Source organism: Plectropomus leopardus, chromosome 2, assembly GCF_026936395.1.
Source record: "Plectropomus leopardus strain MGB_pleo_1.0 chromosome 2, ASM2693639v1, whole genome shotgun sequence".
Taxonomy (NCBI): Eukaryota; Metazoa; Chordata; class Actinopteri; order Perciformes; family Serranidae; genus Plectropomus; species Plectropomus leopardus.
Window position 1 is genome coordinate 38,713,836 of NC_142177.1, and position 13,796 is coordinate 38,727,631.

Genomic DNA, 13,796 nt, shown 5'->3' on the forward strand with positions numbered 1-13,796 from the left:
TTCTAGGATTTCAGGACATTTATAGAATTTTAGAGCATTTCCAGGATTTTAGGAAATGAGGGGGCTTTATTTTGATGCTGTGTATGCACTCTGACACATTATGTATAAAAGCACAGGGGCCAGATTTGGCCCGCAGGCCGTAAATGACTTGGGTAATTGGTTTTTTTAGCCTCGAATTATTTATCATGTATGTATGTATGTATTTCATTTATTTGTATGAAAGTTGAGTTGTCGACCTGAGTAGTGTCCGCTGGTGCTTTTACGCTGAAAAGCCCGCACAGGAAGCGGTTGTCTTGCCGTGAGCTCGCGGAGACTTTCGTTTTCGATTCTGCTCCTGAAACTGAATCGATGTTGTTATAGTTTTTTAGATTAAAGAAACATGGCAGGCTTGGAGGTGTTATACACCTGTGTCGGTGGCAGTATCACCTGCCCACAGGACGCCGTTGTGTGTTTCGTTCACTGGGAAATGATAAAGAGAGGATACAGGTGCATCGGCTCCGGAGACGAGGTAAATTAAAAAATAGAAACTGTTAGCTAATATTATCTAATGTGTTAACTTCAGTGGCGAACTAAAGACCGCGATACACCAAAGTCCGTTTAAAAATCTAGCCGTTTAACGTCGTGATCACTCGTCAACATCGCTTTATTTTTTTCATTTAAGATAATTTCAGTATTGAATATTCTTTAATACATATAGAAGACTTCCATTACATTTTTTTTTACTGATCTACGAGTAAACATATAATAGAGTTCATATGATGAGAGTTGCAGGGTTAATAGTATCTGGACTAGATTTTAAGTAAAATACGTGCTCCTTTATAAACTACTAAAGCCGAATTGAAGCTTGACTTCTTAATTATTCAGATTTATATTTTTTGTTCGTTTCCACCACAGTTATTGATCTTTTTATTACGGGAAGAATTGAATCTGTCCGTTTTAAATGGAATTCTGTCCGTGCTAATTTGCTACTCAGTTTAGATTAGCGTTAGCTTCCTAAATGACCGTTACTCACGTCATCTTTCAAACTGTAATATTTGTGGCAAACATATTTGAGCTTTTTGTTAATGAGCCGTCGTGTTTTTTGATGCAGAATCAAACAGCAGCTGTTTTAATTTGGTGTTTTTTTTAGGACGAGCTCTAAAAACTGTCATGTCATGTTTAGCTAGCTAACCTAGTGTTGTGCCACTTGGGGCCAGTCACTATAACAGTAACAGTACAACATGAAACTACAGGCAGGGGGGAAGACTTATAATATTCAGATCCTTGAAAGAAGTAATACAACACTGTGAAAACTGCACCATCACTCGTACTATCAGCAGAATTAAAGTATGAAATACTATTATCTATTAATTGCTGTGCAATGGGGATTTAAGGGACAACTATTCTTTATAACACTGTTTTCACTGTGCAGTAATTAATGCCCCTTTTTCAGCTTTCTGATGATGCATTTTCCAGATCCAAGAAGATTTTAAAATAGTTTATTTAGCTTAAGAAGTTGGAGAATGTTCTCCTTTAGTTTATCACACATTTTCAATGTCAACACATCTGGAGACACACAGTTTTTACTGGCGAGGGAGGGGATGGAAATCTGCAAAGTTAAGCTGTCAGAAAAATATAGTGGAGTAGAAGTATAAAGCTGCATAAAATGGACTTACTGGAGTAAAGTACAAGTACCTCAGATTTCTCAAGTGCAGTACTTTAGTAAATGTACTTAGTTATATGCTACAATTGACTAAAACACATATTCTGATGAATTATTATGTATTTTTACTGTCCTCTAACCCCCCTCTATGTATCTCTCTTTTTTAATGTTTTTTCCACGTCTTTAGCCCCGCAGCAGTGATAAGAAGTCCGAGCTGCTGCCCGCTGACTGGAGCAGCAACAAGGAGCTGTACAGTCTGCGATATAAAGCCAAAGACGGCGACACCCAGTCGCTGCTCAAAGCCATCGCTGTCGACTCCACTTTAATTTTCAACCTGATGGTATGAACAGCCAAACAAAAGTACAGGGAAATGTGAACGCCACCAATTCATAATGTGTTTTGAATGACAGTTTGATGCTGATGGTTTGTTTAATGTTTGAGTCGAATCTGCAAACACACAACGACACGATGAGACAAAACAACAACGAACAGAAGCTTCTTCACTGACATTATTCATGAAAACAGCAGACTATGAATAATAAGTCAGTCTTTAAAGTTATAATCTGTTCAGTTTGCTGTTAGCCTGATGTGTTGAGTTTTGTCTTGAGAAACGAATGTTTAGCTGGTATTGATCTTTTACTGGCGTGTTTCTGTGATTTATTTATTTTTTGTCATTTTAATGAATTCACTCTGTTTTTGTTTGTGTGTGAAGAACTGCGGCACTCAGCAGGTGTCAGACTTGACGGTGAACATCAGCGATCACGTGGATGCTGACCAGTTGCACACGTTTGACAGGTAGGCGTAGTTTTTTTTATGCCTTTGTGTCAGAGACAGCCATGGCCGGAGGCATTAAGTTTTCAGGTTTTTTGTCACTCGCATAACACGCCTAAATAGCCTTCAGTTGGAAATAATGACGGTTAGTGTGGTGGCTGCAATAGAAATAAACCTGCAAATGTTTTTAACATCCATCACCATGCTTCTTGGAAATTTATCACCAGAGGAAAAGTAGCATAACATCACTCAGTGGAAAAGCAGTCATCTCATAATTGTGTTTTATCGACATTTCTGAAGATATCGCTTAATTTTTGCACAAATCTGTACTGGAAACCCGCTCATTGTGTTGCACTGGCGAAGTTCTCCAGCGGTGTCAGAGCAGCTGGGCTGCAGATATTTGTAGCATCTGTACAACCAATTCATCACATTTCTGCAAATCATCGTTGCAGTGATATCTCAAACGTCATTATTATTATTAAATGTCAGAAGGATGAAAAATGATTCATTTATATTAGCACTCATGTAGAAACTAACTTTACAAAATGCTTCACATGTTAAAATGAAACAATCACCATCAGGACAATGAATGTAAATAAAAATAATGCCGAATTGTATCACTCATAAATAATTTAAGATTAACTTTTTAAATGTGCCTTTGATTGACATTTTACAGAACGCTGTGCAGCCTGCAAAAAAATAAAACAGTCAAAGTTGGCAAACGACCTTAAAACATTGTTTTCCATCTTTCCTCTCATAATCTCATCACATTACCTGCAGCTGTCTCTAAAATCCTGTGTATGCCTGCTCTGAAGAAGGCACGAGGTGCACACATTTTACCTTATTATGAAACAGTTTATGTGTGGGAAAAAGGTTTTTGTGCAAACATGACATTTTTGCATCTGGCCCCAGATGTTTTAAATAAAATCCTGCATTTTAAGCAGACCAAGTTATCAGAAAACACATCAGAAAATATGTTTTCTTTCTGACACATTAAAGTTTGTCTTCTGGCATTTTGATTTGAAAACAGTCAATATGAAAGTAAAACTAGTTGATGCCTGTTGGTTATACTTCGTTTTTTCATGACAGAGTACTTTTAGTTTATTTATTTTCCATAACAGTACTTTATCAGAGTACTATCAGAAAACACAGGACGCTGTTGCCACAGATCCAGCTGTACTCACAAAACCTTATTTTGATGAATTATGTTAAAAGCTTTTTTTTGCTTTGCAGTGTGTACAAAGACGCAGACAGTTTGTCAGAGAAGGTGACGACTCAGCTGCTGCCTCCCCAGGACCGACTGACAGGACAGAAGGCAGAGAGGAAGAGCCGGAGGGAGGAGGACGAGGAGGCGGAGCAGAGACGAAGACGAGAGGACAGCGACCCCCTCCGCATCCCCAGCAGACAGCCGCCACACTGGTGAGTGAAGACAGGACACTGTCCGTCCAAACTTCCCTCTACACAGAAATACTCTCACGTGTAAATACCTGCTGAAAGCAACAATAGCCACGAGGTATTTTGTGCCAAAAAAGTACTAATATTTAATTTCCTCAGTTTAAAATAGCGTGTTTGCTGTTTTCCAGCTGATGCATAAATAAGATAGTTAATAATTTAGAAAAATGGGGAATTAAAGGATAACTTGATGTCAGCAGTTTCAGACTCATTTACACCAAAATAGCAAATTTCAGGCTTCCAGCGGTCATGGAAAACCTTGAAAAGTCAAGAAACTAATAAATGTCATTGAAAGTTTTGGAAAAATAATGCAAATATGTTGTGAGTGATAAATTAAATTACATTCATGCTTAATAATGAATTTATTCTCTGTAGTTGACAACATTCAGTAGCTCTAATATGCGTCGACGTGTGACAGCGTTTTGGTTGTTTATGTTCATCATGAAAAATATTTAATTTTCCTCATTTTCTCCCCATGTTCTCTTCATGTTCAACTACTGAGCGTGTCAAATCATTTTAAAGGCTTAGAGGAGGGGCATACAACTTTAAATGGCTGTTTAAATGGTGTTTTGTATTTATTTTACCACAGATTTTTAATGTTGTAAATAAAATTAAAACGTGTTTTTATAGAGCACAAAAAATAATAGGTAATTTTTTTTCTTGGGGCAATTTTTATAATTTGTTGTTTTTTCTAAGAAAATGGGTTTGATCATCTGCATTCTCTTTGAGTCTGTGGACGCGGCGTTAGAGGGTTAGAGGGTAATACAAAGATGTGGAAGCACAGCCTGTAGTCCGAGTAACAGCGAATAAAAGCCAGCGAAACAACGCCGAATGACGTAAATAAATCTAGACACTGGTCAGATGGAGGGAAGTTCATCTACACATTCAACCCACATTGTTTTGATAAAAAGCTGGCTGAAAATTGGATAAGTATCTCTGAATATTTCATGTAAGATTAATCGATCATCAAATTGATTATTAGTCGCAGCCCGACAACTGATTAAACTAACAAGGATTATATGAATACAGCAGCGGTCACGTCTTTTCTTCCTTTAAATGCCACAGGTGATAAAAGTGTGCCAAACAAGAACACCGCATACACGAGGGACCTTACTTTAAAATAGAGTCCTGTTTGACACACACACACACACACACACACACACACACACACACACACACACACACACACACAGAGTTTGTGACCTGTACAAAGTCTAGACGGAGGAGCTGCTGGTCACTGCAGAGAGTAAATGAGGGCAGAGCTCAGGCAGCTTGTGTGTGTGTGTGTGTGTGTGTGTGTGTGTGTGTGTGTGTGCAGACTGAATCACTCTGTTTCTCACTCCTTGTCTCATCCTCCTCTCCCTCCTCCTCCTCGTCCTCTTTGCTGTGACCCGATCAGATGAGATGTGAGGTGATGTCAGCACTTTATCGACCTCGCTTCCGTCGCCTCCTCGTCTCCAGACAGAGAGAGGGAGAGGGAGGGAGAGGAGAGGAAGAAAAGGAGTAGAGGGAGATGAAAACAATGACAGATGGAGGAAACCAAAATCTGAGAGAGAAAGAAAAGACGAAAAGGGAGAGGAAATAAGAAAAACGGATGGAGAGAGCGATGAAAGAGAAATAGAGAGACGAGGAATGATGAATGAGAAAGCAAAAACTGAGTCAGGGCTGCAGAGGAGGAGGAGGAAGAGGAGGAGGAGGAGGAGGAGAGAAACGCACAGAGTCTAAAAGAAGCAGATGTTTTACTACAGTTTCATCACAAAGCAGCCTGTCTGAGTGATTCCCTGTGAATATTTCTAATTACTGACGGCATTACTGCGATTATGAATGGGGATATGTGATGTGTAATGTTGAGTTACAGGATTAGGTTTGTCATAAATTTAATTTTATACACTTGTGTGTAGATTCTGGGTCGCTGCATCAGCAAAGAGAGACAGATGACAGGACAAATCAGATCAAATGCAGGGTCATGGAAAGACCTGGAAAAGTCATGGAAATTGCAAATAAGGAAAAGTTTTGGAAAACTAAATATACCCTGAAAGTTTGTGAAAAGTAATTGAATTTTTTTTCACAAATTTAATACACACGATGTGTTTGAGGACCATCGGAAATTTGAAAATTCAACAATTTCTTATTTTAGAGTTTGTAGCTGTATTTTGGGGGGATTTTTTTTAAAATAAATGTTTTGTTTAAAAGTCACTAGAATGTTGTTTAAAAAAAAGGCCAAATTTAAATTCTTGAAAAATTTCCAAAAATGTTTTAAGATGATTTTTTTTTTAAGTAAACATGCCTTCAAAACCTGCGGGCCTCTGACGGCATGTTTTCTATAAAGATCAGCATCAAAATAAACATGAACTGCAGCTATTTAGTTATTTTCATTTAACAATATCACATTTACATCTTTTCTTATAATTCCAACAGCTACAACAAATCCTTGTTTTGTGTCCTCACATCTCGTTTATTGCACTTCATGTTTTTAGCACAATCACAATTCCACAGTGTTTTTTCCATATTGGCTGATTTGTCCAGAAAATGTTATCATGAAGTTTAAAATACCGATTTCATTTTCTTCTGTTTTATCCAACCAAAAAAACCAAAGATAATCAGTTTGAAATAATTCAAAATAGTGAAAAGTAACACATATATACATGTGAGAAACTTTTAAAATACCAGCAGCAGCACCTTTGCTTTTTAAATTAATTATTAAATAATTTTTTCCTCTCAGGCGTGACCCCATGGTTCCTCCGTTCGCAGCTGGAGGAGCAGATCTGGATCCTTTCGGGTGAGTCTGTCTCTCTCCCTCATAATAAATCCTTACAAATAATGTTTATGGAAATTGTTTTGCAGATATATATTTAAGCACCAGTGTGGTTTTTGTTCTAATCTGGGATTTTGGGGGATGAACAGTCCGTCGGCGCAGTAACAGACAGACAGCAGAGGATTACTGGCGCTTGTCCAGACTCCCTCTGCCAGCCGACTGTGAAGCCCTATTCACAAAAACCTTCAGGACGCACGCTGAAGAGAAAATACCAAACCAAAGCAATCAAGTCGCAGTCTGCATTTAGTTTTAATGTTCATTTTTCTGTCGTCCTGACGTGGTCCGTCACTGAAAGTCCTGCAGAAAGTTACTGTTTAATGATGGTCAAAGTTTGATTGTTCCCGAAGGACTGAGTCACAAAGAAATTTACTTTACCAATTTTGTTGTCAGTTATCATCAGGTTGTTCTTATCTCCTGCATCATGAAAATAATATTGTAACATACAGCTAATGTGTTTTATTTTGTAAGTATTTTTTTAAGTCAAATACTACTCATTTTACATCGTTTTAAACAGACGTAAATAAAAACTGAATTGCTTTTTCTATCATTCCTGATGTTTCCTGGTTTGAACTTTTGAGGGATGTCAACGTCATGCCAAATAATAAAACAGTGATACTCAAGTAATAGCGTGCTAAGTGGCCCCCAACATTTTCTTATTCACATTTTCTAATTCACAATGCCAGACAGCATCAAAATAGAGCTTGTTTATCATAAAGTGCCAGTGGAGGATCCCACGCAATCTGGGACAAAGCTAGCTAAGCCCCTAATGTCCTAAAATCCTAGAAACATCTTCAAAACCGAGAAACATCCTAAAATCCTAAATTCATCCTAAAATATCTGAAAAATCCTAAATTCTTAGAAACATCCCTTAAAACCTAGAAATGTCCTAAAATCCCCAAAATGTCTTAAAATTCTAGAAATATTATAAAATCCCCCAAATGTCCTAAAATCCTAAAAACATCCTAAAAACATCCTTAAATCCTGAAAACATACCACAATCCTAGAAATATCCTAAAATCCTAAAAACATCTTAAAATCTGAGAAACCTCCTAAAGTGCTATAAACGTGTGGAGCTGCTGCGAGGGGCCCCTGACCTCCTGTCATTTTAGAAAAGCGGCCCCCAAACAAAGCGGGTCGAGTGTCGCTGTAATAAAACATTAATTCTACTCAAATTTAGTGAAATATTCTCCTTCTTTCTTTGCCCTCCTCCTCCTAGCTCTCGTGGCGGTGGCGGCATGATAGTGGACCCGTTGAGATCGGGATATCCTCGCTCTGGTTTTGATCCGTCTAGCGGGATACCGGACATCCTGCCTCCCGGAGCTGTTCCCCCGGGGGCTCGCTTCGACCCGTTTGGACCCGTCGGACGTCACAGACCGGGGTGAGACACACACACACACTCTTAAAAGGAGAGCTGCACATTACTAAATCGTGACTTGATAAAGCATGAAAATGTATATTAGCATTTAATGTATATTCTGCTTATTTTAAATGAGATAACTGTAAATTTTGCACTCGGAGGCACCGCAGAGCGACATCAGTGTTTGTTGAGTCTGAAGCTGGAGTTTTCCCGTACTACAGGCTTCTTTTAAGCTGGTTAGATCGCCATGGTAACTCATACTGCAAGATTAAATTAATCTGAAGCAGGGTTTTTTTTGTTTTTTGTTTTTTTCTGAGTTTTGGTTTAAAATTAGCTGAAAAGCACCTTTGCAGCTCATTGAGTAGCTACACTCTGTAATCAGTGTCAGTATATGACAGATCGTCAGCTGAGTGAAAACCTTATAAAAACACTTTATTCAAATTAATGTCACAAAAAAGCCACCAAATGAAGCCGTGCAGGCACAGCAGTGTTTACTGTATGCACAGCATCATATTTTTTAACACAGGCATCTACAGTTTCTGTGATGTGAAAATCGAAGCAGGAATACTGATTTATTTTATCTGCGTGGCTGTTGTTGCTCTCAGTGAAGTACTGAGTGTGTTTTTGTGTCCTCTGGTCCTCAGTGACTCTACAAGCTTTCATAAAACCACAGGTAGCATTAAACATTAACAATTCTCTATATTTTTAATGAGGATGACATTCACTCACATATGAAATGCAGAATAATTCCTTCAGATCAAACGATGGTGTTTCCACTGTGAATAATGTTTATATGTTTGGTTCTGATTTGCTGAAATCCGTTTTTCACCGCTGGTCTATTACAGATTATAGATTAGTCCATCGGTATTTATTATCGATAATATATAGCCTAAGGGTGGGCGATATTTGCTGAAAATTATATCGTAATATTTTTAAGGCAGTATCTTGATACACACTGATATTTTAAAATATTGTTTGCTTCCGTCAGTCGGTAACACCTGTTTACTGGCATGAACTTAAATCTCTGCAGACCTGCAGTAGCAGGTAAAATAAACCTCTTAGTGGCTAGGTGAGATATTACACTTAAATAGAGATTAAATAAATGGCTCCTTTATTCTTTAAAGGCAGAAATGGGTGGTACATGATCGTTTTTTGGGGGTTTTTTTTAAAGATTTTTTGGGCTTTTTGCCTTGATTTGATAGGGCAGATTAAGTGTGAAAGGGGGAAAAAGAGGGGATGACATAGCCTCTGTGCATGGAGCGCCCCCACGATCTCATTTTTAAGTGTCAAATGATGTGCTTAAAGGATTATTTAACTCGTTTTACGCGAACGTGCTGCGAGCCTGAAGCAGAGAGAGTTAACAGAGACAGTTTCGAGGTATCTCTTATCTCCACGCCAGTCAAAGAGAGCCTGCCTCGACCGATATTGGTTTTTCAGGGCTGATACTGATTATTATTACTTAATGAGACCGATAACCGATATTTGGAACCAATATGCATTCACAATAAAAATGAAAATATTTCTGTCAAAATTTAGATCATAAAAAGCAAGTTCCCAGAAACTTTTTTTAAAATTAAGTTCAGTGAAAATTTAAATAAAATTGTAACGAATAAAAAAAGCTCCCGGATGTTTAACAAAGTAAAAGTTCCCCCCATTCTTTGCATGTATTTCAGACTGGCCTCCCTGGTGTCAGTTGAGTGTTTATTAATTTTTATCAGCGATCATTAATCATTAAATTAAAAAGCTGATACTGATAAAATGCCAAATATCGGCCCCAATAATCGGCCGATAATCTGGGAACATTTACTGTTCGTCACTTCTATTTTAAAACTGAGAATATGACGGTGACATTTGACTCGAGTCTGTGTTTTTAGGCCGGACCCGGACCACATGCCCCCGCCCGGCTACGACGACATGTTCATGTAGTCCCTGCCTTTCTACTTCCTGTTTGCTACTCACAACATCCTGTCCTCCAGCCAATAGGAAGCCAGGAGGCGTCCTCATCATCCTCACCTCCTCCAGCGTTTGATTTGGTGTAGTGGCCCCAAAGTAAAAATGCTTGCCTTTTTATTTCCTCCTGTTTTGTTTTTTAAAGAGGGTTTGTTTTCTAATTGTTTATTTCTGATGTGCTAATGAACAGCTTGTGTATATAACTGAAAAAGTTCCCGACTCTGTGTTTAATTATCGAAAAAGAACAACGCATTAGCAGGTTTTTTCCTCTGCTTCCTAAATCTGTTTAGATCTTAGAATTTATTCATAAAGAGGAGGTCCTTGAGTTCCTGTTGTGACTTTATTAAAGATTAATATGGTTATTTTGGTTGTTTTTGTTTGGATTGTTGATTTAACAAGATGGTTGATAAAATATGTCACAACAAAATAAAAATCTCAGACATTCGAGTCATTGTTGTTAACTGTTGTTTGTGTTATCATCCAAAACTGCACTGATTCATTCTGGGAATTGATGTGTAATTTTAGTGAACATAAGGTGCCAGAGTGCATTAAACAGCATCAAAATACAGCTTGTTTATCAAATAAGTGCCAGTGGAGGATCCCCTAAAATACTAGAAATTTCAGAAACTCCTAGAAGTGACGTTAAGTCTTATAAACGTACGGAAAATATAGTAACGTCGTAAAATCCCAGAAATGTCCTAAATTCCTAGAAATGTACTGAAATCCAAGAAATGTCCATAAATCTCGGAAATGTCCTTAAACCAGAGAAACTTCCTAAAATCCTAGAAATGTAAAAACAATCCTACAAATGTCCTTAAGTCCTAAAGTCCTAGAAATGTCCAAAAATCCTAGTAACGTCCTAAAATCCAAGAAATGTCCTAAATTCTAGCATCCCGACACAATCAAAGTGGTGACCACATCAAATGTTTACCTGCATGCTAAATATCGGTGTTTATGTCGCGTTAATTTTAGGAGAAAATGTGTTTTTTCAGCTAAAGAACATTTTGTAGCAATCAGACGTCTCCTCTCAGCTCTCTGTGTGTTTCCTGCTTTATTATTCAGACAATGTGGTATTTTGCTCTCAGCTCTTGATTTTAAACCTGCAGACAGAAATATTATCATCATCACTCTGTCTCTTGAATCTGTTTGTCTCGTTCGTCTCTTTGGGCAGTCGGCGCACGTCTTCCTCTGACTCTTAATTCAGATTCAGCCGCTGAACTGAGCTGTTTCTTCATTCATTTACATATTTTTATGCTCCAACACGTTGTAAAAAAAGACCATTTGAATTTATATGACCACTTAAACAGTCTCAGCTCCTGCTTTTTCTTCTTCGGGGAGTAAAACTAGCGAGGGGGATGCAAATAATGCTCACTGACATTGTTAATTTTAATTATAGAGGGTGTGACAGAGGTTTGCTGATGTGTCTGTAGAAACACTTTTTACTCACTTTCAGCAGGTGGCTGCAGCTGATTCTTTGTCTCTGTGGGAAGAAAGAGACGTGAGGGTCTCCTTTTGTCTCGTGGGAAACATTATTCTGCGACATGAGTCATCCTGAGGACGCAAAAATGAAAAGACTCAGAAGGAGGGAGACAAAAAGAGACAAAAAGCAACATGCAGGCAATTATTTAAAATCCAAATCTGACAAAAGACTGACAGTGATGATTATGAGAGAGAGGGGGAAGTAAGATGGGAGGGAAAAAAAGGGGTAAGGGGTTATCATGCATATTTTATTACAATAAAAACGTTAAAAAAGCTCCTTCCTACAATAAGATCCACTGTTTCATGCAACAACAGGACTGAAATATAATTTATCCATCATCACAAAAGCGCATTGTCATAAAATCATTTAGGTCAGGGGACCCTTAGCTCAAAGAGAGACGGAGCAAGGAACACCTACGACACATAGTGTACAAAACTGACTCCCACAAGATAATTATTTCACATTTCCAGGTGTTTTCTTATTTGTTTTTGACTGAAGCTGCGTAGTTTGTTGTAGCGTGACTCAGAGTGTTCACGTCGACCTCACTTTCACTTAATGTTTCTGAGGTGGACGATGTGAATCAAAAAGTAACAAAATGATCAATTGTGAGTCACAATGTCTGCACACTTGGAATAATAAGACAGGTAATTAGCAAATATGTAAAACAAGCAAACAAAACAAAAATGCTGCACAGGGATTTAGTGTGAGCTGATTCAGTTATGCAAGGGGTCATGGGTAACAGTGACCTGGTCATCAGTGTGTGCAGTTTCTAAAAATGTTTTTCTTTTTTTGGAAATGAAAAGGCCAGTTTATCTTTGCTGATGTGTTGAATTCATTTCATGTAAATGTTCAGATTTATTCTGTATATATATGTATATATATAAATAACTTGAGGAAAATGCATGCAGTGTTGGTAACACATGATGTGGTCAAGGACTGTTGGAAATTTGGAGTTCCAGCAATAATTTTGATATGTTAAATTTTTACATTTTCTGGCTGTGATAAATTCTGGTTTCTATAAACCCCACACCCACAAAAAAGGAACAAAAGTTGCAAAATACAAAAAAAAAAAGACAAAAAATGTGTGTATATATATATATATATATATATATATATATATATATATATATATATATATATATATATATATATATATATATATATATATATATATATATATATATATCGACTCATACCCTGGTTTTCACTAATGCAAAAAAAAAAAAACTAACTCATGGAAATAAATATTGTCCATCTTGGTTTTTCTACTCTGATAGACATTATTAAGTTGCACCCAGCTGCAAACGTGAAAGTTGTTATGACACATTCAAAGCCAAACTAAAAACTTCATTTTGAATAAAGATGGAAATAAGTTTCTGACCCAACACAGGGAGGAAATTCACTGGAGGCAGTTGTTCAGGTACAGTCTGTTTGTACACTGCGTGAATTTTATTTTTAAGTCCAATTGCTTTTTTTTTTTAAAACATGTTTTCATTTGGTAAAATTCTAATTATTCTTTATTTTTAACTTTCTTTATATATATAAATTTATTTCCTGAATTTCCCCTGTGTAGATCAATAAAGTCTTATCTTATAAATAGTTTGCATCATAACTAGTGAAACAGAGAAAAGACCAAAACGAGCTGACAGAGCAGCAAAGAAAAACTTCACCTAAAAAAGAAAAGCAATAAAAGACAGACTGACAGAGGGATTAACACACGAGAAGAGGGGTACCTGTGTCTGTGTGTGTCTGTGTGTGTGTGTGTGTGTTAGGCCCAGCTGGATTACTATTATCCTCAAACACACGTTTGGATTAACTCCACAAACTGACTTCAAACACAGTGAGGAGGAACTGCTGTAACTTACACACAGTCGAGTCTCTGAGCTCTGCAGGCTGTCTCTTCCACCTCGAGTCTTTTGTTTCTGCTCTCAGCAGTCAGATCTCACATCAGCAGGTGTGTGTGTGTGTGTGTCTCCTAATCAGGTCCAATCAGCTGAAGTGACCACAGGTGGACTCTCCAGTCAGGGTGCTGGAAAAGTCTCAGAGGTAACAAAGAGAAGTGGGAGACACCTCAGCTAAAAGAACGTGAAGATCTAAACTCATTTGTTCACTTAATGAGTTTAGACTGATGAGCAGAAAAATTAATTTGAAGGTTCAGTGTGCAGAGTTTAGGACAGTGATACTCAACTTACGGTCCGCAGGCAAAATCTGGCCCCTGATAGGGTGCCACGTGGCTCCCCTGACAATTTTCTATTCACAATAAAAATAAAGTGATTGACAGTGGGAATTATATTTGTTCTTTTAGTTTACAAAAGGTGCCAGAGTGCAT

General features: G+C 37.6%; 1 protein-coding gene and 1 long non-coding RNA gene across 2 annotated transcripts; one reads left to right on the forward strand and one right to left on the reverse strand.

Moving 5' to 3' along the window:
• Positions 1-290: 290 nt before the first annotated feature.
• psmf1 (proteasome inhibitor subunit 1) lies at positions 291-10,434 on the forward strand. The gene is made up of 7 exons (XM_042510275.2): positions 291-508; positions 1,830-1,982; positions 2,355-2,437; positions 3,647-3,832; positions 6,588-6,644; positions 7,897-8,058; positions 9,912-10,434. Exons 1-7 carry the CDS (start codon positions 380-382, stop codon positions 9,961-9,963), a joined length of 822 nt encoding a protein of 273 aa, XP_042366209.1. The 5' UTR covers positions 291-379; the 3' UTR covers positions 9,964-10,434.
• Positions 7,951-13,450, reverse strand: LOC148190286 (uncharacterized). Its single transcript, XR_015775047.1, has 3 exons — positions 13,333-13,450; positions 11,435-11,538; positions 7,951-8,078 (listed from the first exon to the last, which is right to left on the reverse strand). It is a non-coding gene; the product is annotated as an uncharacterized LOC148190286 (long non-coding RNA).
• Positions 13,451-13,796: the final 346 nt, after the last annotated feature.